Genomic DNA, 21,911 nt, shown 5'->3' with positions numbered 1-21,911 from the left:
AACTGATCAGCTTCTGTAAAGTGCTGATCAACATCATCCTCATCTAAGATGAAAGTGAATATGCAGGCAGGCTTGTTGAAACTAAGAATTATCTGCATACTAGAGAAGCCATTACCAAACCAAACTGGGCATGTAACTTTTCCATCACTCTACTCTGTGTCATAGCAGGCTAACTGATAAGTAGCACAATGTGTCTCTTAATTTTCCTTAACAGAATGCAAGTTTGAGACTGCCACCACAGAATTCACATACACTCACACAAGGGTAAGACCACACTCTACTGAAGGTCTGCTCAGAAATTATTTACTGCGAGCCTTGTGTTCAAACTGCAAGCTGAACAAAAAGCCATGCTGGCTTGCTGCATCTCTTGCTCCAGCTTTCAAAAGCACCACTTCACTAACTTGAAATTCCAAGGGCAAAATAGTTTTGAAAGTCAGATACCACTCACTCATGTTCTTAGTTTAAAACTTCTTGAAAGTACCCACATATTTTCACTGGAGCCATCTCAGCTGACTGTGAGGTTCAAGCAATCTTTTTTCAGAAATTCTTCCTAAATGCATCACCCAGACAACATCAAAAGGTGACTGAAACTCACTGACCCATTCAATGTACCTCTAAAGTCGCAGGAACTAATCCTTGCAAGTGGAAGCAGGAGTTAATTTTTCATTCTCCCCAACACAGAAACAAAGGACAGAGAACAAAAAAAAACCCAGTGTGGAAATAATATAATAGGTTTAGAAAAATAAGAGGCTTTGACAGCTCGACTTCAGCATCTTCCCAGCACTGCTGCTATGTATTCCACAGCGCTCTCAGAATCAGAAAAGCCTTGCAATAGAGATGGAAATGACTTGCTAGAAGCTCCCATCTGGTCCACTCCCACAGCCAGTGCTGGCTTATTTCTCATTTATATTACAGACCTTCAAGCAGTCTCGTTTTAACGGTCCAGACTAAATGGACTTTCACCATGTTACAGGAAAAGATGTACGCAACTTACTAAGTGAAAGAATAACCATCTTCTAGCAGGGTCTCCAACAGCTACAGTAGCTGTTCTTTCCCACTGAAACAGGGTGTGCATGATTGTTAAAGGGGTCCAGACCACCTGGCTTTGCTCAAGGATTTACCTTCAGGAAGGCTTAACTCCATTACAGCAGTCCCTGATGAGGCCCATTTTGTAGACAACATTTGTAACCAGCCCCCTGCTCCTGCTTGTTGCTGAATGGGTGCACAGCATAAAATTAAAATACTTGTTTGGGAGCTCAGAGAGTACTACTGGGTTTGCATTACATAGTAAGGCTCAGAGGAAAGGATGAAACAGGAAGGCCAGCTGATGTAACATGTCCAGCAACTCAGAGGGATTTTACTTCCTTGTAGGAACAGATCTTAATATTCCCCCTGCATATTCTCAGCTGATACTCTGAATGTGCCATCATCCTGATAAGGCCACTGGGAAGTGCATTGCTGGTTCTCATCCATGCAAAAGATGAAAGAATGAGAGCTGTCCTAGAAAAACAGTATTAGCAACTGTTGAGTGAGAAGATAGTGAAACTGAGGGATGGGCAAGATCAGGGAACTGGAAAGAATGAGCAGGACAAAAACCAAGGGGATATAGAGCCTGGAAATAACATTCCCCTCTTCCCAAGTCTAGCAGACTCTTAGCACTGGATCCACAGCCCAAAGCAAATACAAAGGATCCCAGCTGGGGCAGGGGGGTGGGGTTCAGTGATCACTACAGATCTCCACAACATAGCCAGTTTTACAGATAATTGCTTAGGCATTCCTATGTCCACAGTCCCCTTTCCAGGCAGTTTCCCTATTTTAAAAGGCCAGTGGGTTCACATGGCATCAGTGACAACATCTCAAACCATACCAAACAGTGAAAGAGCCACCGACATGCACTCAGATGAGGCAGTAGCATAGATCAGGTTGCCTCAGACATTATACCATCAAGTTAACGCTGGAAACATGTCTACAGTTTTTGTATCAGTCACCAAACCCATTAGAGTATGAAGTATCCACTGATGTAATTTGTTCTTTAAAGTACATAACAATTTGTGATTAAAGCATGCAGAAATAAGTGCTGGGAAATTAAAGCTATTTAAGACAGATTTATGACGCAAACTGTTCCACTTCATTCCTTTTACCAGCTGGTTTCTTAACCCATATCCTTACTCCACTGAGTCCCAGAGTTGCCAGTGCCTGCACAGTCAAGGCTTTAGGACAACAGCCCCAGTGATAAGTCTGAAATCTCATAATTTTAATAAACACCCCATCCCTGCTGTTTCAAATGACAATGGCAACAATCGCTCACCATTTGACCTGCTTCCCTCCCATGATCCCACTTTAACCTTTCGCCTCACAGAATCCGTTTCCCAGGGAGCCTCAGGATTCTGGCTACAGACATGCCTTGTCCCTTCACATGCTCAGAATTCAGTGCAGAAGACGCCAGCTCCTGTCAAACTACTGGAGAAATATTTGCAAGCCAGACTGCTTCACATTAGCTGAAAGATTCACAGCAGAAAAAAAAAAAAAAGAAAACCACTCAGAGTCTTTGCAAGAAACCGTCAGATGGCAGATCAACAGCCCCCACACACATATTTGATTCCAGAGCCAGGGAATTCTGCAGCCTGGGTTTTGCTTTTGCTGGTTTTCCTCTCAGGTTATTTGTCCCTTGCTGCTGCATTTTGGTCAGCTGCACAGCCAGTTGTTTTCATCACAAGGACTATGATCTGGATTGCCAGTGGTGCTTCTCATCCCATTATGCCCTCTTTAGACTCCAAGCACCTCCTGCAGATGCCAACGAACAGCCAAGAGAAGGTGCTTCTGCAAGCAGCAGGTTCCCTGCTCTTCCAGGCTCAGATGCAGTCTCACAAGACAGCATGCAGCACTTCCCAGTCCTATGCACGGCTTCCTCTTCCTCCGTATCTACAGCTCCCTCTCCCTCCTGCTGTCACACAGGCTGTGCAAGGCAGAGCCTTTTCTCTGAGATGCCTGGCTCAGAGTGGGGGAGGGAAGGCTGGTGGAAGGGGAGGGGAAAGGGAGATGGATGGGTGAGGGGCTCAGTGGTCTGGAAATCCATTCGATTTTGGCAAATTTTCCATGAATCATTTCAATTTCCTTTGCTTATTAGAGCTTTTGTCTCTGGGAATTCTGTTATTCAGGCTGTGAGCTCTCTTACTGAGGAGTTAATGCAGAAATGAGCTGATGGTAGGCAGGGAATGCTGCCCTGGGACAGACATGACAGCAGCACAATTAGATGGAGGGGGGTGGCTGCAGTTAATAACCACATCTCTCACTAATAAAAAAAGTGGCTTGTTTCTCCCAGCCAGTTCTCATAACTAAGCTAGTACATTTCTCTCTGGAAGGAAAGAGAAACAAGCATCTTGTCTTTATCATGAAGCCTGGTGTCAGCAGAAGACATCCCCAGGTGCTGAAGGTCAGATTGATCCCAATTTCTTTGGGTAGATCACTGATCACTTATGTAAAGATTCTCACCATATTATGTCCTATCAGCAATAATATCACCATTACCACATGGTAAGAGAACTCGTGACATTATGGTGAAAAACAAAAAACACAAAGTGATTTAGGATGTGCAGAGAAATTTTCACTCACCACCAAAATACAGCCACATATGAGCAAACAGCAGTTGTCTGACAATCCATTATAGGGTAGAAGAGTACACATAAAATACTACAGCTACCTTAAACTGAAGAATAAGTGGAGGGAGCAGCATGTTTCACTTGCTGTCCTACTGAGATCGTGGTTGAAGAGTCAACACCAAAGTAAGTCCTGTGACATTAGCCATGAAATCCTGTTGCCAAGACCAGAATTTTTATATCTCCCTTGGAACGACAGCTTCAAAAGTACACTCTCTACTGACATCATGTGGAAGCAGTGGTCCAATACTGGCTCACATGGAGTTCCCACACTCTTCCAAATGAGTATGTCTGTACATATAAATATGACTTCACAATGATACACAGCAAATTTTAGGGATAAATACAAACTATTGTATTTTCTTCTCCTCTGTTGGGCCAAGCAACCTTCTCAGGTACACAGAGGCCTCTTTGTACTATGGAGCATCAAAAGTGGCCTGAGAAATCCTGTGGATACATCCTGCCTGCTGAGAAACTGTCAGTGGCAATCTGTCCTAGGAAAATGAACCTCCTCACTCCTGCACAAATCGGGGGGGGGGGGGGGGGGGGGGGGATAGTTGTGGCACTCTCAGGGAGCAGCCCAGGCAGGACAAGGAGACAACAAAGCAGAGTTGAGGCTTACACTGGGGTTGGGAAACTGAATCAAAGAGAGCTGCAGCTATGCCCATGCAGCTCTGCCCTCTTAGTCTGTTCTAGAAGAGATTAAATGGAGCAAAGCATCATATCCAGAGGGAGATCCAATATGTTTGGTTACACAGTCCTTTGCCTTCAAGCCAGTTTCTTGTTCTCTGGGGAAAAAGGGAAAGGATGTCCTTTTCTATGAAGCTACCTGTACCGGATCAGCTCCCCCACTGTAGTACAGTTTTTCTTCAAAAGCCCCTTCAGTTACACTGTGTCTCCTATATCCATGAAAACAAACAACACAGCCATGTGTCCTCCCTCCACTGCTCATGTAAATTGTCACCTCCAATGGAAACCATACTGAACTCTGAATTTCAGGCTTCACAGCTGTACGCAGGAGATATTTCAGTAAAATAATGAAATGCTGCATTTTAGATTGAAGGTGAAAGTCTGGGGGATGGAAAGGTAAATTAGATAACTGTAAATCTAGAGACAGTTAAAGGTGATGGATGAGGGCTCAATGGCAATGAAGACACAGCTGCAGATCCCCCCAGGATCATGTATCTGGATTAAAGACTGGTATGTTCCTGTAACTGCTGTTGAAATCCACATGCCCCCTTATCTCCATCTCTCTGCAGGGCATGAGGTTTGTTGATTTAAGTTCCTTTCCTCCACATCTTTTCCATTAGCTCTGAATATTCATCCCTTGCACCCCAACTACTCTACCCCTTCCTTTCTGTGAAGCAGGTCACAAACTCCATTTCAGCATCCCTCATGTCAGCACTCCCTCCCCTTCTCTGTCAGAGCTAACCAGATCACAGTGATAAGAAAGGGCACTTTAGGGAGTCAGACAAAGGACCACAAGGGGACACATCTTGGCAGTGAAGTTCCTTACCTGGAAGAGTGGGACTCCAATGGCATGTTCTGCTGCCCTTCATACTGCTGCACCAGTGCCCGGACACTCCAGTAGGGGTTTTCAATCTCCTCATCCATGCTGCTGTTTCTGGAGATAATAATCATAGAATGACAGAAGCCTCACCTGGTAAGAGCAGAAATTCTTCTTGTCTCCAAGAAGGATGGTAGGAAAGCTAATGAAAGGAAGGTAAGAAGGAGGGGACAGCTAGAAAACTGCCAATTAAGAAAATTCTCCTATTAGGGAGCTCCATCTCATCTTCTTGGTGTGAGGGGAACACAGGCAAACAGGCCCTCCCCTTTTAAACTCATCCCTAATTCTGTGACTAGAAAACTACAAAAGCTCTGGGAAGGCAAGGAAAAGAACAGAATTTGCAAATAGCACAAGGACTGGCTTTTCTGAAGAACTCCTGGCCCAAGGCCTTTGCAAGAGAAAACCTTTAACATTTAATTTTTCAAAATATAGCATTTCAACCTCATTTCCAAACTGCTTCATGGGTACTCCCTTGAGCCAATATAATATGGGCAAATGACCTTCAGCTGTGTAAGTTAAACCCTCAACAGACCACCATCTGACTTCCATTTAAATGTCATTACTATTATTATTATTATAATCCACATAGCACCTTTTGCAAGTGCTAAAAGTGCTTTTCAGAATTACACATTCCTTCTGTACATGGATAATCTCCCTTCATTATCACCAGAACTCCTCCGCTTACATGGTAGGCTGCATCAGCTGATTAACAGCACACAACACTGCATCTGCCTGTATAGCAGCAAGCATAACATTGGGGTGAACAGCAATGCAGAAGAGAGAATGGACTTGTACAACAGGCTCAATACCTCAATTCTGGAAGTAACTGCTCCCAGATCTGTAACCAGTACCTGTAGTTAAGACCTTATTTTTGTTTCACTTGAAATGAGAATGTCTCCAAGTAGACAGCACCAAGAAAGGGCACTGTGCTCAGCATGAAATGGGGAAAATGAGGCAGCAGAGTTCCCTCTGGCTTGGCCATAAAGAACTGTTCTTTTCCAGTGAGATAACAGAGATCCAGCAGTTATATCGCCGTAAAACCTGAAAAGAACCGGGGATACCTGCAGTCTTCATCATGAGGCAGCCAGGCTAGGTCAGTACTCCTCTTTGTTAGGTCACTATTTATTTGTGTTTGTGAGACAGCAGTGGTTTGTCTCTCTTTGTTTGCACAATAGGAGAGCTACCTTACACCAGGAATTGTCAGGATAAAGAGGCATCTATTTTTAAAAAAATTGTGTCCACCTGCTAAGATGACCTCACCTCACATAACCAAGGAAAACTCATTACCTCTGTCTGTGCCGGAAAACATCCCGGCCGGATTGTAAGACATCTTGACGAACATCTGCCAGAGCAGCCACAGCCCCTTGGGCCACTGCAGCAGCTGAGTGAGGCCTGTGACTGGCAGACGATGCTGATAAGCTCTTCCCCACCATGCCAGCAGGGCTATGATTCATTGCTCTCCCAGAGCCTGGTTTGAAATGAGCAGCTAAGGCCAGGATCAACCTCATGATAGATTTCAAGTTCCCGTCAACAATATCTGCAAAATGCAAATAAAGCCAAGGACAATGCCATTAACATGAAGTCCCACCAGAGATGTATCTGACCAACAAGCGTGAATATAATCAAACCCAATGGGACCATGCCAGTAAATGAGTACTATGCAAATAGGAGTGCATTACAGTACTGATGCTTAGCTCTGCTTGTTTTGTACAGAGCAGCAAACTGACTGCCACCTACAGATCACAAGTTTAAATGCTTTGAATAGACCTGAGCCTTCCCTCTATGGCCATTACCAGCTAACAATCCAGTAGATTACGTGACAGCACGTAATTACTGAATGCTCACTGGAAAAGTACAGCAGTTACTGAAGACTATCACTGTATTAGCAGTCACTTCAATTAGCACATGGAATTTGCTTTTTTTTTTAATACTAAAGACCAGAGAACAGCAGTGTATTCCTTTAGCAATAGCATCCTGTACCATAAACTGTTTGTAGCACCTTGCAAATGTTAACTAGTCAGTTTTAATAGTATCACAGTAGGCATTTCCCCCAGCATACAAACTAGCTCAAACATGTTGATCTCAAGTTCACTGCAAAAATCAGCCATTCTTTCAGACTAGGATTTCTCAAAACAATTTAGTCAACTCAGATACTCAAAGTCCATTAAAATAATAGGAATAGGGTTTCCAAATATCAGAGTCAGTCTAAAAGGAAAAAAAAAAATCTAAGTGCTGGAGGCATGAAGGCTGGTTAGTACTTGCTTTAGTATCCAAAAAATTAGAAACAGCCAAAATAGGTCACAGTGACTGTTACCTCCACATCATTCACGGAGAACATGAAGCCAAAAGTTTGTGTGAGTCATTTGAAGTCCTAGAATGAGTCAATGTCAGAACTATTACCAGAGCTCTGGAGCATGTATCCCGGAGTCTTGTGCCTGTATCCTATCCTATGACCACATGACATCATTTGATTGCATATCCAGGTTGATACCTTTGCTTATGTAAGACTTTTACCAATATTGCTATCATTTCTAGAGTCATGAGCTCATAAGACAACTTGCAACATTACTCAAAGAAACAGTACAGCCTCCAATCTGCTAGTAGCAGTACTGTGGGAACAGTACTCATTACTCTATATTTAAATTCTAAGCCTCTCACCAAGGCCTATAAACTAACAGCTTGTACTATTCTGCTAACAACAAGGGTCATGCACTCCATGTAGTCTGTCTCAGCATTCTTCCCCTCTTTCTAATCTGAAGGGCCACAATCAGAACCGTATCCCCTCCCAGTACAGTCAGCAAACAGTAAGCATCAGTGTCTGTCTTCTACCCCATAGATCTACATGTACACACCAGCAATCCTTGTGATATCTGACTAAACCACGCCACAGACGTGATTTTGCATATTGGGTCTCCTCCCTATTTACAGGCCATGGGAAACAGTATCTCAGGCTTCCAGTGGGCCAGAAATATTTTTCCCATGTCTCATTTCACAGTAGCAGGTCTATATGTCCTTTTAGTGAGAGATTCTGAGTGTGTATTCCTCATTACACCATTACGTGATCTTCTGACTGCTCAGCAGCAGGAGAAAAGGCACTTTCGTTTCTGCACACTGTGCTGCTACCAAAAGCAGTGAAGAGCACAGTATCATGCAACCCAAAACGAGTTACTAAACCACAGGAAGAAAAAAAAATGAAACTCCTCCACAAGCTAATAAATTATCTGTTTGATATGAAACAAAGACAGAAACAGGCCTTCAATAGACAGAATCATCTGTGGCGACTACCAGGGGTACATACCTTTTGCTGATGTCTGATGCATGCGGATCTTTTTTGATGCCACAAACTGTAAGACTTTCTCCACATTTTCCCTCATCTCCCGCTGGCTGGTGGGGTTGACCTGAATGCCATTCAACTTCTCACCAGCTAAAGGAGTGAAAAACCTTATTAGAGAAGAACTGAACCGCTTGGTGCTGTCACAGGAATTGCTACAGGTGTAGGGCCTGATCTTATCTCTTGTCTGGGTACTGCAAGAGGCACGCATGGCTTCTTGTCCTGCTTATAAGGTATCCAGTACCAGGCATAACTAGGTTGGAGACTGTATCGAGTTTACATAGCGAGGTTTTGGTAGCGGGAGGGCTACAGGGGTGGCTTCTGTGAGAAGATGCCAGAAGCTTCCCCCATGTCTGACAGAGCCAGTTCCAGCTGGCTCCAAGATGGACCCACTGCTGGCCAAGGCTGAGCCAATCAGCGATGTTAGTAGCATCTCTGTGATAATGTATTTAAGAAGGGGTAAAAACTGCTGTACAGCAGCAGCCAGGAGAGAGGAGTAAGACTATGTGAGAGAAACAACTCTGCAGACACCAAGGTCAGTGAAGAAGGAGGGGGAGAAGGTGCTCCATGCACCGGAGCAGAGATTCCCCTGCAGCCCATGGTGAAGACCATGGTGAGGCAGGTTGTCCCCCTGCAGCCCATGGAGGTCCATGGTGGAGCACATATCCACCCTGAAGCCTGTGGAGGACCCCACACCAGAGCACATGGATGTGCCCCAAAGGAGGCTGTGACCCCGTGGAGACCCTGCGCTGGAGCAGACTCCTGGCAGGACCTGCGGCCCCATGGAGAGGAGCCCACACTGGAGCAGGTCTTCTGGCAAGGTCTTCTGGCACCTGTGACCCTGCGGGGGACCCATGCTGCAGCAGTCTATTCCTGAAGGACTGCACCCCATGGAAAGGACCCATGCTGGAACAGTTCATGAAGAACTGCAACCCATGGGAAGGACCCACATTGGAGAAGTTCGTGGAAGACTTCTGTGTGTGGGACCCCACACTGGAGCAGAGGAACAGTGTGAGGAAGAAGGAACAGCAGAGACAATGTGTAATGAACTGACCACTGCTCAGGGGGAGAAGGTAGAGAATTTGGGAGTGAAGTCAAGACAAAGAAGGGAGTATCTCAGCAAACAGGTCACTTCCAAAGATGCCACACACTAACACTATTCCTCCACAAGGTAAATCCTTTCATAACTCCATTTCAGCCTCATGGGAGTTAATGTGGTCCCTGACAGGTTTTAGCACATCTGTTGTACATGTCTGCTAAAACGTAAGGACTTTAATAGAATTGCATTTATGATTTGCTTTATGATTGTTTTTTTTAAAGTCACTCCTTCCCCAACCCCACAAGATCTGATGCCATCATTAACATCTGTCAGTATGCCTGACAGATGTCAGAGCCAAGGCCAGCCTCTTCTACACAAGATCTAAAACTGCAAGATGAAAAATAGTGCCATATGGCATTACTGACCTACAATCTCAATGAGCAAAGCAAGAATGACTCCATCTCGGAGATCTTGTCTCAGGTCTTGGACTGGCTTTACTGTTGGCTTCTTCTTCAGCTGGGAATTCACCCAGGCCACATATGCCTGTAGTTGTTGCTGAAAATAGAAAATAAAACATTTGCATGTCATTGCCATTTCAGGGGGAAGTTGCATAGCTCTCAATTTTCTCTTTCATCTTCACAGATCTCATTGTCTTTTGCCCTTGAAAACAAACACCAACGGTCTCATCCCAAAGCCTGCTGAGCACTAACTGACATCACTGCACACTGTGGTGCAGCTCACTGCATGCCAGGACAGGAAGAGCAAGCAGGCAGCAGGACAGGACTCATGATCTAAGCACAGATGAGGAGAGCTTTAAATTACATTTAATCTAGGTTGGTGCCAAACAAATGCTGTCATCCCCTCATTTTTGGTGCCAGAATTGGTTCACTCAAAGCATTTAGTGTCCCATCCACACTATTTTCTTCCACATATCAAGAAAGCAGAAAACCCACAATGCAGAAGCAAGAAACCCTGTGTTATTTCCCATTAAACTATGTCATCTATCAAAATAAACAACCAGGACATATTTCCTGGAAGAGACAACAGCCTCCCTCCTTAACACTCCCAGCATGGCTCATTTGCAACAGTTCATGCAACAAGGAAGAGACACCCTGTTGTACTGTCCCCCTCCTCCATTTCCTTGGAGCTGCATCAGCATTGCTAATGGCCCAATTTCTGTACATGTGGAAGCTGGCTTGCCACAGCACTTAACACCTGCAAGACCTGAGAGCAAGGAGCACTGCCTTTCTAGCAGGTCATACTAGATGCTGCTTCATATAGCTGTGCCTGTTGCCACAAGAGGAAGACCAGGGTAACAAACTCAGGCTTCTAGTCAGTGTGAGGACCCATCTGGCATAAGTGACTGAAAGGCAAAGAGCAGATTCACATGACCTTTCCCTTTCCTTCCCCCTGTCAGCAGCACTTCCATGGCTAGTAGGAGCACTGGGATCACTGAAATACCTTTGGGCAGGGCTGGTGTGGTACATGGAAGGTAAACAAACTGATCCATTTATGGGATTACCTCCCTTTTCACTAAGCTTCCCATTATTCTGCCAATGCAGCAGGTTTTAAGTCTCCATTCCATATTATCTCAGCAATGTCAGTCAGAGTTTATGCTTTTACAGCCCAAAGTCACAATCTGATCACAGCTTCACTCGTAATTATTCTGACATAGGAAATCCAACTTTAATCACACCATGGTTCAGTCTGCTGGTTCAGAAGGGTGACTGGACCTGTATTCAATCAGTTCCACTCACTCAGCAGAGAGCTGGAGAGCAGAACAGAGGAGATGAGCCTGGGGGCTTTTGAAAAAAAGGAAGCAGAAGTGGCAGATCTGATGCATGCTTGCTGGAGCAGACTTGGCCCGTCACGTGGATTGGATCTGCATGCTCTTCTTTGGCTGTAATGGCAATGATGAATGTCAGTTTTGCCTGCCCAATTTCAGAGGTCTTAATTTTCAGCTTAATGTGACTGGGCACTGTGGAGAATCAACAAACCTTGACTTTCTCTCTCTCTCTTGCACAAAGCTGACGACCCTGTGCTGATTTTCAGAACAGCAGTAGTAACTCTTGCCAGCTGCAAAAAGCACCCCCACCTCTTGCCATTGTATTTTAACTGATCATGTGGGCACTGAGATTCAGTCTCACAACAGTCTAATGCCAGAGTCAGAGAGACCACAAGCCTTCTATTACACAGATTCAATAAAGCTTTAATTTATTCAAACAAGTACCAGAGAAAAGAGGTAGGCTTGTTTATAGTAATACAGCATCATTATAGAGATATCTAGATTCATAAGTAAAGATGTACCGAATAGGGTTGCAGCATGAAAACTGCATCTGAAGTCTATGTAATTTAGGGAAATAATCTTATCACAGTAGCATTTACTACCTTGTTGTCAGTTTTCAAATAATTTTACAAAGTTCTAAACTTTACAAAGTTCTAAACTGTTATATTGTCTAATTCCACAACGGCACAGCTCCTTCCAGCCTACAGAAAAATTGCAATTTTTATAGGAGTCTATATGGTTCTTCCATTCAGACACTTCTGTTTTCACTCAAAGGAAAACTAGACCCTTTCACCAAGCAGTTTGTTTTCTATTTCTTTTCTCTGAACATTCTTCATGCATTCATAAGAAAGCATTTTTGGCAAACTTTTAGTCTCTATCTCTTAAAAGCATGAGAAGGTTGACATTGTTATTAGGAAAAAAAAAGTAACTCCTAAATCCCAGCATATTTACATTTTAAACAGTGATTATTAAAAGGAGGATTTTGAGGCAATGGAATAGGGATGTCACTATTACAAAGTAATTTCATACCAGTAGCTACTGTAATACTGCAGACTTATATTTCATTAGCAGACTTTGTTGTTTGGTTGGTTGTTTTTGCCTTTTTTTCCCCCCACTAAAGCATAAGATTTTTCTGCAGAAGTTCAGACAGTTGGACTGATCAGCATTTCCTGATTTTGTATCCAAAAACTAGAAGATCTAATGACTTTAGCAAGAGACTTGGATTGCTGCAAAGCTGAAAACCCAGGGAGTAAGCTGTCACTTCTGGCAGCTGAGGTGAGCAGATGACTGAACTTACCAAGAAAATAACAGATATAAAAGTTTAGCAACCTAAAAATGACAAAGTGGTGTTAAATGCATGAAGGGACAAAGCCCCCCAGCTGCTCAGCAGAAATCCCAATAGCAATTTTTAAAATGTTTTGCTTCACCACTCTGTGGCTTCCCCATCAGCTGGCATGAACTGAGCAATAAAAAGGACATTGTGGGCCATACCTTAAAGCCCTACACCTCCAACACAAGCACAAGGCCTTGATCCACAGCCACAGATTAAGGTTAATGAATCAGACCTATTAAAAAACCCACTTGTTTCACACCCTCAGAATTCCATTTGTTTCAAAACCCAAGACAGCTATCTCAATTCACAACAGAACAGCCCTAAGTACTACCACAGCAATATGATCTGCTACTTGGATGGACATTATTCATGGCATCTATTCTGGAAAGTACTCCAGGTATCATCTTCCAGTGCAGAGAAAAATATTTGCTAGGATGTATTCTGCCATGAGAACAGCAGCTCTACACAGCCTATTCTACCCCACAAAAATACTTCCCAGCCAGTGCTTGTCACTTGTCCACAGAAATACTCACACCAAAAACACATGCTCCATCACCATTTGTGTCTGGAGGCATCCCAGCTCAAAATGATACACGTGCCCCATCCAGTCTCACATAGGTCTCAGCTCCTCTTAGTCAACAAGACTCCAAGGAAGAGAGAAAGGAGGTTGGGAACAAACAAGGAGGTAGATGATACATCTCAAAAGTACTCTTCCTTTCCTTTTCCAAGGCTGTCCCCCCTGTGCTTTCACACTGCTTCCTGACAACAGAGTAGGACATTATATTTTGTGCCTTCTAAAGAATTAGCAAAAAGAGGCACTAACCCCAGAGGCAAAGCAAACAGGAGACACAATGCAGACTGAGTAAAGGATGCAGAGTGAGCCTTTGTGCCTAGGAGGCTGGACCCACTGGTCCCCCAAAACTGCTTAGGTTCCCTGCTCTGACGGCTGCTCAAATTCTTAACACTCCTCTTGTTTAAACTTTTGTCTTTCTAGTTGAGGGGAAAGATTCTGTGGGACCTATTACACCAATTCTTGTGATGCTGTAACTATGCTACTACAGCTTCCTACAGAACCTCCAAACTTCACAGGATTGAACAAATCCCTAGAGATTCCCCTTGTTGATTTATAACCTGGTATGGCTGACAGCTATATCCAAGAGCAGTCAGAGAGGGAACAGCTACTGTTCTATCTAACTCATCCTCTTCCTTCAAAATAATTGAATAATTAGCTGAATAATTCTTTCTTCAACCACTGACTACTCAGTTTTCTGCTTCTCCCTGCACTTTGGTTTCAGCTTCTGTTCAGCCAAATCTTAGACTTGATGGGGCTCACACTGCTCTACTCCTGCACCAATATTTCTTTCAAAACCAGGATTTTCAGAAGAAAAACATCATCAGCCCAGTCCAAGATTTACTATGCAGAGCACATCTTATTAGGATTATGGTGGAGTTAAGCTTAATCCTATTTATGTTAACACAGCTTTGCATTCCAAAAAAAGGCCAGGTTTACCTGTACCTTGCAATGCGAAGAGCAGCTCCTTTACCTGAAGTAAGTTGGAGCCCAGATGGCTTCAGCTCCTAGGGAGATCATTGTAGGGTGTTTATATCCACTCTGGAAGCCTTAAAAGACTTTGCAGGGCAGGAGAAGATTTTTAAAGCAAGGTACTAGGGGCCATCTGCAGTTGTAAGGAATTTCCCAACCTGCAAGCACTTCTGCTGGCAAATTACAGGCTAGCACTTCAGTAAGCACAACACATCTCAGAGCAGGATTTTACTCTGGATCATTTATTCAGCATATAGCCTGAAGAAGTGCCTCAGACCTGCTGGCTATACAAAACAGCTGCAGAGGTCAGGAGCATATATCTTTGTGCTTTCAGTTGACAGCCAATGATACGTAGAGGAAAATGCCCTTCCAGGGTCAGCACATTTTTCTCAGCAGCTGTAATCCCTTACTGATAATTACAATTAAGTGTCATTATCTAGTATTTTCCACAGGTGGAAGACAAGCAGCAGCTCTATTGCAAATCTCCTGCCAGTTGTAGGTGTCCTTGCTATTCTCATTTAACCAGTTCACCACCTGCTGCTTAGGGCTCATATTTCTCCCCTCTCACCCATCAATCAGTCCAGTCTGCCTCACAGTAAATATAGGTAAATCACAATGCCTTGATATGCTACTCTGTCTTTTATTATCAGTGCCATCTACACTACACTGTGTAAGGTTAATTTTCACCTCCTCTGAGATTAGGGTATTGCACATTTTGAAGTTGGCCAAATCTTCATTCTTGGACAAAATCATTCTTTAGCAGGCAGATGCCCTCAGAGAGCCTCACCTCCTTGCTATCATGTTACAGTAGACTTCCATGACACTCTCTGCTTCTAGGAAGAGAAGAATACTTTTCTGCATTCATTTAATGAATTTGAATCTATCCTTATTGTTGGATTTAGGGAATCAGCCTGGAAGAATAATGTTTCTCATAATCTTTACGCTGCTTTTCCTTTATACCCTATGGACATTGCCCAAGCACCAGGTCTAACAAGGTCAATAATAATAGCCATCACGCTATGAGGTTGGTCCCAGTATGAAAGGCATTTGGCGTCCTGTCTGTTCAGAGCACTGAACCAAATGTCTGCCACAGCAAAGCTCAAAGGCTAGCCTAATTGCATCAGGATGTAATGTTTAAGGCCTTGTATGATTTCTAAGCTTTCTCACATTACCTTAATTAGATGGGAACTGTAATTTTCCACCCAGTGTTCCTCCAGTTTGATTTTTTTGTTTGTTTTAGTTTGAGAAGGCCTTTGTAGAAGCAGAAAATAAAAACTCACAAGCAAAGAAAATGTTTCTCTCTGCTCTCAAAGCCAGCAGAAGATTTTTTTTTCTCAAAATTGCTGCTTAAATGTGATTCAGGCTGTTCAATGTATTGAGATAGCTCCTGATGCATCCAACAGTCAAAACCACCCAATTATGACAGAGTGATGCCAGAACAACCATATGCACTCACAGGACTCCTCTTTCAGAAAACTCTGACTTTAAAGCAGGAGGTGCACTTTCATTCAAAATAACTTTTGGTCTGATGTGTATTTTCCAAATCTTCTATAAATAGCCTGTCTCAAGCACAGAAGATGCCTCAGTATAGCGACACAGTTTGGAAAAGGCGGCACCCATGCAATCTGGTCCACACCAGGAGACAGAAATAGTGTGTGAGCTGCAAAAGACTGGGAGCTCCTTAACCCTTCACCCATATCTGAGGGAAAACATGGACATTTCCAACACCCTAACATGTCTGGACAAGGATTTTTCACTGATTTTTCACTGATTTTCACTGAATCACAGAAAGATGGATTATCCTGAAGTCTCGATGAAATGCTAGCCAGCACATGTTTTCTAGAGCTCCTAAGGTCAATTTCAAAGACTCAAGCAGCACAAACCTTTGGGAGGAGCTACCCAACAATGCCCTTAACCTGTGCTATGTTCTAGGCACACTCAAGGATTTTCCTCGTCTTAATATAAACCATTTCTTCGGTTCAGTGAATTCACCTCAAGCAGTAGCCACCTGCTTCTCTGGGCAGATTCAAGAATATAAAGGCCAGCCTTCTGCTTTCTGATCTCTTAGTCCATGCAACATTTTGGAAACCACTGAGTCTGACTGAGTCTGACTACCATTCATCGACTGTTCAGGTTTGTGCAAAGGTTTTAGAAAGCAAGTGCCTGCAACTTTAGAAGGTTTTTGCCAGATCTTTAGAAACACTTTAGAGACATTCCTGTCATCCTGGGTGTTCAGAACAAATATAAAGAAGTAAATCCTCCTCTCTGTACGCAGCTTCCTAAACACAGATCTCACACAGGAACTGATTCTGCCCTTCATTCATAGTGTCAGGATGGGGAGAACACTGTCTTCATCTCCAGAGGGAGAAGAGCAGCAGTTTCTGCTCAAATCCTGGCAGTACTGCTGGCTTGAAATGACAGCTGCCTGTGGCATCCTGGCTAAACTACCACTTGTTACTGGGAGGGGAACAAGTGTCTGGTCTACTAAGAGAGCAGCTCACTGGCAGACTTTCAGATGCCAGCTCAAGCGCTGGAAGGTCTGTGAAGGATGAACTTTAGAGTTGAATGTGTATTTCACATGTTGCCTGAATGCAAACAATAGCAAGAATTTCCAGAGTGCCTAGCTACCCAGGACATGTAATTTTTGACCACAGAGTTTTCCACATCTTTCACAGTCCTTTACCCATTAACAGGAAGAGCTTAAGTGTTAAATAGCAAGGCCTAATTCCATTCAAACTCCCTACATTCTTTCTACCATTTTGATTTTTACTTCTTGTTCCACAGCCAATAGCTGTCATGCTCCATTCCAGAGACATACAACTTTCAGTACAGGATGAAGTAATTCTTACCTGTGCCTATAGATACTGGTATTGTATTCATTTAGTGTTGCATTTTAGAATCCATTTGGAAGAGCTTAGTAGATGCAAATGTAAGATCTCTTTAAACAGCTCATGAAGCCAGCAGCACCACTCACATCTGAAAGACAGTTATGCTCAGTAGTTTGTTGCAACCTAGTAATAACTAACCTTGAGTCTCTTCCCAAGAAACTGGGCCTAGGTGGGCAAATGGCAAGAAATGCATGTCTGACAGCTTTTTATCTCTGTAGAACCAAAGAGTTAGTTAATTTGTACAGAACAAAAGCCTGATGATTCCATTTTCCCTTTTAGTATAAGAAACCCTTTCCTTCTATTGATCTTTTGCCAAGACTCATCCTTGCTGTCAGACAGTGATCTCACTTGTGCCACCCATCTGCCTGATAGGGGTATTTCTGTGAGTGGCATCTAAGTGTGCTTTCTTCAAACAGTAATTTTGTCTGTCACTTTCATAACACCACACGCAAGCATTCTCCCTGCAATTAATCTGTTTTCTGCCTATACCTCCTTTAACTCCAATCTCCTGTTTGTAAAAATCCTGGGATTACTCACTATACCTTCCATACTCACAGTGGCAGCTCTGTACACCCTTTTTATGTTCACAAATCTGAAGATGGTATCGTTCCTTAAGCAAATTCACTATTGCAGGCAGCAACTACTCCAGAAGTCTACCAGACAGAAAGTCACGTAAAATGAATCTTGCCAGGATGTATTCCTTTGAACCCACAGTCAGACATCCACGCCCCAAAACATCACTGTCATTCAAAGCCAGGTTGCTGCTTTAGGGATAATTTCTGGCACTTCTGCAAGATGTTTTAGTGCCTCTGCATTTTCCCCAATCTGGTATTTTGAGGCCCTTTTCTCACACAGGCAGTGTTTCCATGCAAGCATACAGGCAAAAAGCTGAGCCACAAAAGATCTTTTACTGTAAACTGCCAGTACTTTGGAGCACATGATTCACCCTGTATTATGAAATGGTTCCACTACACCCAAACAAAGTCTAAGGTCTGTCAAAACAAGTTGCACTGAGACATTCCCTGATGCTTCAGGAAAGAAAAGGAACATTGTTCCTTATTTAGCAGAATGCAGTCACTAGCCCTGTACAGACAGGGAAAAGAAGCTTTGTGGAGAGACTGAGCACACAGTATGACTGAACAGTGCTTTTTGCAGGCAAGAACCTTTCATACGAAGAAAAGGGGAAGTGACACCCAGTGAGGTTGCCTGGTCCAGGATGAAGGGCACTAAAGGCACATTTAGGACACAGACTCTTTTCCTCACTCTACCAATGACTTGCTGTGAATTTGGCAGCCCACTTTACCTCTGTGTGCCTCAGTTTCTAGCTATAAAGCAGCTGTACTAATTTTTATGTTCCTTGTAAAATGCTTTGGTAACAATAAATCTTTGACTGTTGCTGTGCAAATGCACTGTAATACATGCTGCCAAAGGACAGCCACTGCTGTGCAACCAAGTAATAGCCTCACTTAGACATACAGTGAACCTCAGGCAGGGATTGAATCCTAAGTGCTCAACCCCTAATCCTATATAACAGCAAATACATCCTTCCCTTGCTGATAGTCCTATTGCTGGCCAGGCACAAGGGCTTTGGGAAAAATGGACAAGAATTCCTGCTAGAGCAAGCAATTGTCTGCTGAAGTACATCTCCATGTAAGTCCAGGTGTGGGAAGCCCCAGCTGTGTTTTCTGATGTCTGTACTTGAGGTTTAGCAGAATTACAATGCAGCAGCTGCCCAGTCTCTTGCAGACCAGACAGGCAACCTAGCAAGGTTCAGGCGGTTCTTCAGATCCCAGCCTTTCTCACCCTAGTCAAGGCTTAAACAAGTGTGCCTGACCATCCCGTGGCTTTAACAGTGTAGAGCGGATGTAAAATACTAGCAGACTCATACCAAAACAAAGCTGATGCGAAATGAGACTTGGCCCTACTACGTGGAAAACAGCAGCATCTCTAAAGGGCTTCATGTATTTAGTGAAACCCAGGCTCTAAGGGATTCAGTACTACAGGGGGCAATTAGTTATGGGCTGGTCCTAATGGGCTGAACTGGACAAGGGAGACAGGAGTCAAAACAGCTCTCTTCATAGTGAATCCTATTAGCTATAAATAGCACTCATTGCAAGGACAGGGTGAGTGCAAGTTTCTTCTGCTAAGATCGCAGTAGCAGAGACATTTTTATCACAGATCATGCATGTTACACCAAGGGGAACAGAATGGCTGCCAGAACAAGACAGTAGCAAGTATATACTGCCAGAAAATTAGTTCAATCAGAAAAGCAAACCAAAATCAAACCCAGGTCATTTCCCACAGCAAGGATTCAGATCTCACACCTAGGATGCCATCCAATCACCTCAAGTCCACCAACAGATAGACCAAACCTTGAAGAGTGAGGGAGAGAGACTGTATGTGTAGGAAATCCAGGAAATACCTACTGCAGATGCCACTCAGATAAGAACCTACTACTCAAGGGAAAATATTACATGAAGCAGTTGGTAAGGGGGCAGGCAATGAGCAGCCTACTAGGGAGAGAACACAGAGCCCTACCTGCACTGCACCACTTCCTGCATGCATACCGCTGGGGATTAGCAGTTCTCAGATAGCAAAATGTGTCGGTATTTCCCCACGTAGACAGAGCCTTATGTGGTAACCTTGCATTTCACTCTGCTGTTGTTGGGAGACCCTGATTTCAAAACAACCTCTGCTTGGGCTCTTAAAAATTCGCCATTTCACTCTCTGGAGGGGAGCCAATCCCAGGCCTGTTGTTCAACGTAATCTCAGAGGGAAAAAATAGCTATTTCAAATGACTCATTGCACACAAACAACTACATAATTAAGAGTGTCAGAGGAAATGATCTTCCGACTTGAAAAAGAGAAGGTGTATTATTGTAAAAATACAGACACATTGTCTTGGAGCTGTCAGGCCCAGTTCTGACACATTTCTGTGTGCCCTATCTGTTTTAAAGAACTGACAGAAGTGTAAGCGCGTATCTCAAATAAACTGCATTTCCTCAAGGAGAGAGAACAAGCTGAAGCCACATGGACAGAGTCACCACAGAGGAGACCGTACCCTCTATGGTTTCCTTGCATTATAAACTACTGCTTTGAGCAGCCATACATTCCCCTGCCACCATCCAGCTGTGGGATTGAATTATTTAGCTGCCTCAGAGCAGGGTAAGTCTCAATAAACAGCAGGGAAACACCTTCAAGGCAGGGTAGTCCATTAATGAGAGAGGGACAGTAGCTGTGTGATGCCCACAGGGGACGTCGCTGCATTTCAACATTAAACAAAAGTCATCCTGCTTTAGATGTCTGCAGGTGACACTGTCCACAACATATTAAGGCCAGGGACTCTGAAAAAGAAGAGAAATACACTGGCCTGAATTTGCAATTTACAGGCCCCCTTTAGCAATCTGTGATTATGTTAATCATGGAGAAAGCATCAATCTAACAGATGATCTGTGAAGCAGAACAGGCATTACCTGCAGAAAGGACAACTATGCTGCATTCACCATCCCCACTCATGAGATAATGAGGCTGATGGGGTGGCTCTCAGCCAGCAGGATGGACAGAGAGGGAAGAGAATGCAAAGGAACAAAAGAAACTTGCCTGTAGTATCTTGGCTGTGTTGATTAACTTTCCAGGCATGGATTATTGACCAAAGGTGCAAGATAGAGACACACAATCAATATCCCTAGAGAAACTGGAATTATACCTGGCCTCTAGGTCCCAAGCACCTGTAGGGTTGCACCTGAGCTCTGCACATACAACTAGGAGCTTGCTAGGAACTTCCTTACTTGTATATGTTAATGCACAGATTTGGAAAATACATCCTTGTATTTCAAGGTATCTAGTCACCAAAAGAGCCACCTGGCCAGAAAAAATGCTCTATCAAAAGAACAGACACTGAATCAGCAAGGCAATTCCTGCAATACCCCAATTCACTGCTTGTGTTAAATTAAGTCTGACTTTTAATCTTGAATCTGTTTTTATACCCAAACATTAGCTTTAGTAGCCACTCACTTCCAGCCTTCTAACATCAGAGTGCTGTGTTGGGATCAGACACCTTGGGACACTCTTTCACATTCAGGGACTTATATAAATAAGCACCTAAGGTACAAAGAAGTAGGGGAGGAAGTACAGTCGGTGGCTCAAAACAGAAGGCACGGAATTACAGGGTTTCTCACTCATTTCCAACTGTATCTGTGATGTGATGCATGTCCTTGGCAAGTCACTTAACCTCTCTGTACTGTAGGTTCTGCACTCGCAAAATTTATTTTAATTTTACTTTTGTTATAATGTGAAGTGTGTGATGTGGCAGAGAGATCCCAAGTGGGAGACATGAGAGTGAATCTGGTTTTATGGTGGGAGAGGGACTTTCTTTTCCACAGCTGAGCAGTCTGTGGGTAAAATCAGACAGTTAGGGTGGGGCTAGCAATGAATGTAAAACTGTTCTTTCCTCCCATTATTAATTATATTATTAATATACAGGTTACTATTAGCTTATGCCACAGAAGGATCTGCTGCCCTCGATCACAGGAAGTGTAAGCTTGAGCTAAAGCAATACCTTTCCTAGCTAAAAATGAGACTGAGATACTCTGTGGAGGAGGGGATGGAGTATTTACACAGATACGCAGAGCAATCAAAGGAGACCTGTGGCTGGCGACAAGCTGTGAGGCTCAAGTTTCATACCCGATTTGTTTTCCCCGTGATGACTGGTACTGTTAAGCCCAGGAGGAATGTTCATTTTCTGTGAAGAATGGAGCACGGGGGCAGA

At 43.6% G+C, this 21,911-nt stretch overlaps 1 protein-coding gene across 3 annotated transcripts in view; it reads right to left on the bottom strand.

Moving 5' to 3' along the window:
• The window catches only part of DIXDC1 (DIX domain containing 1), a 44,825-nt gene that overhangs the window by 16,659 nt on the left and 6,255 nt on the right, over window positions 1-21,911 (bottom strand). For all 3 annotated transcript variants that reach the window (XR_012045915.1, XM_072884624.1, XM_072884622.1), the window contains 4 exons: window positions 10,019-10,148; window positions 8,522-8,647; window positions 6,511-6,760; window positions 5,173-5,280 (listed from right to left, as the gene is read on the bottom strand). Coding sequence is in view for 2 of the 3 variants with exons in the window: in XM_072884624.1 (XP_072740725.1) it covers window positions 5,173-5,280; window positions 6,511-6,760; window positions 8,522-8,647; window positions 10,019-10,148 (614 nt within the window). In the remaining variant the exon portion in view is untranslated. The remainder of the gene's footprint in view (window positions 1-5,172; window positions 5,281-6,510; window positions 6,761-8,521; window positions 8,648-10,018; window positions 10,149-21,911) is intronic.

The sequence above is a fragment of the Ciconia boyciana genome, chromosome 20 (genome assembly GCF_034638445.1).
Source record: "Ciconia boyciana chromosome 20, ASM3463844v1, whole genome shotgun sequence".
Classification (NCBI taxonomy): Eukaryota; Metazoa; Chordata; class Aves; order Ciconiiformes; family Ciconiidae; genus Ciconia; species Ciconia boyciana.
Note: the sequence above shows the minus strand (reverse complement) of the source record. Positions and strands in the feature narration are given on the sequence as shown.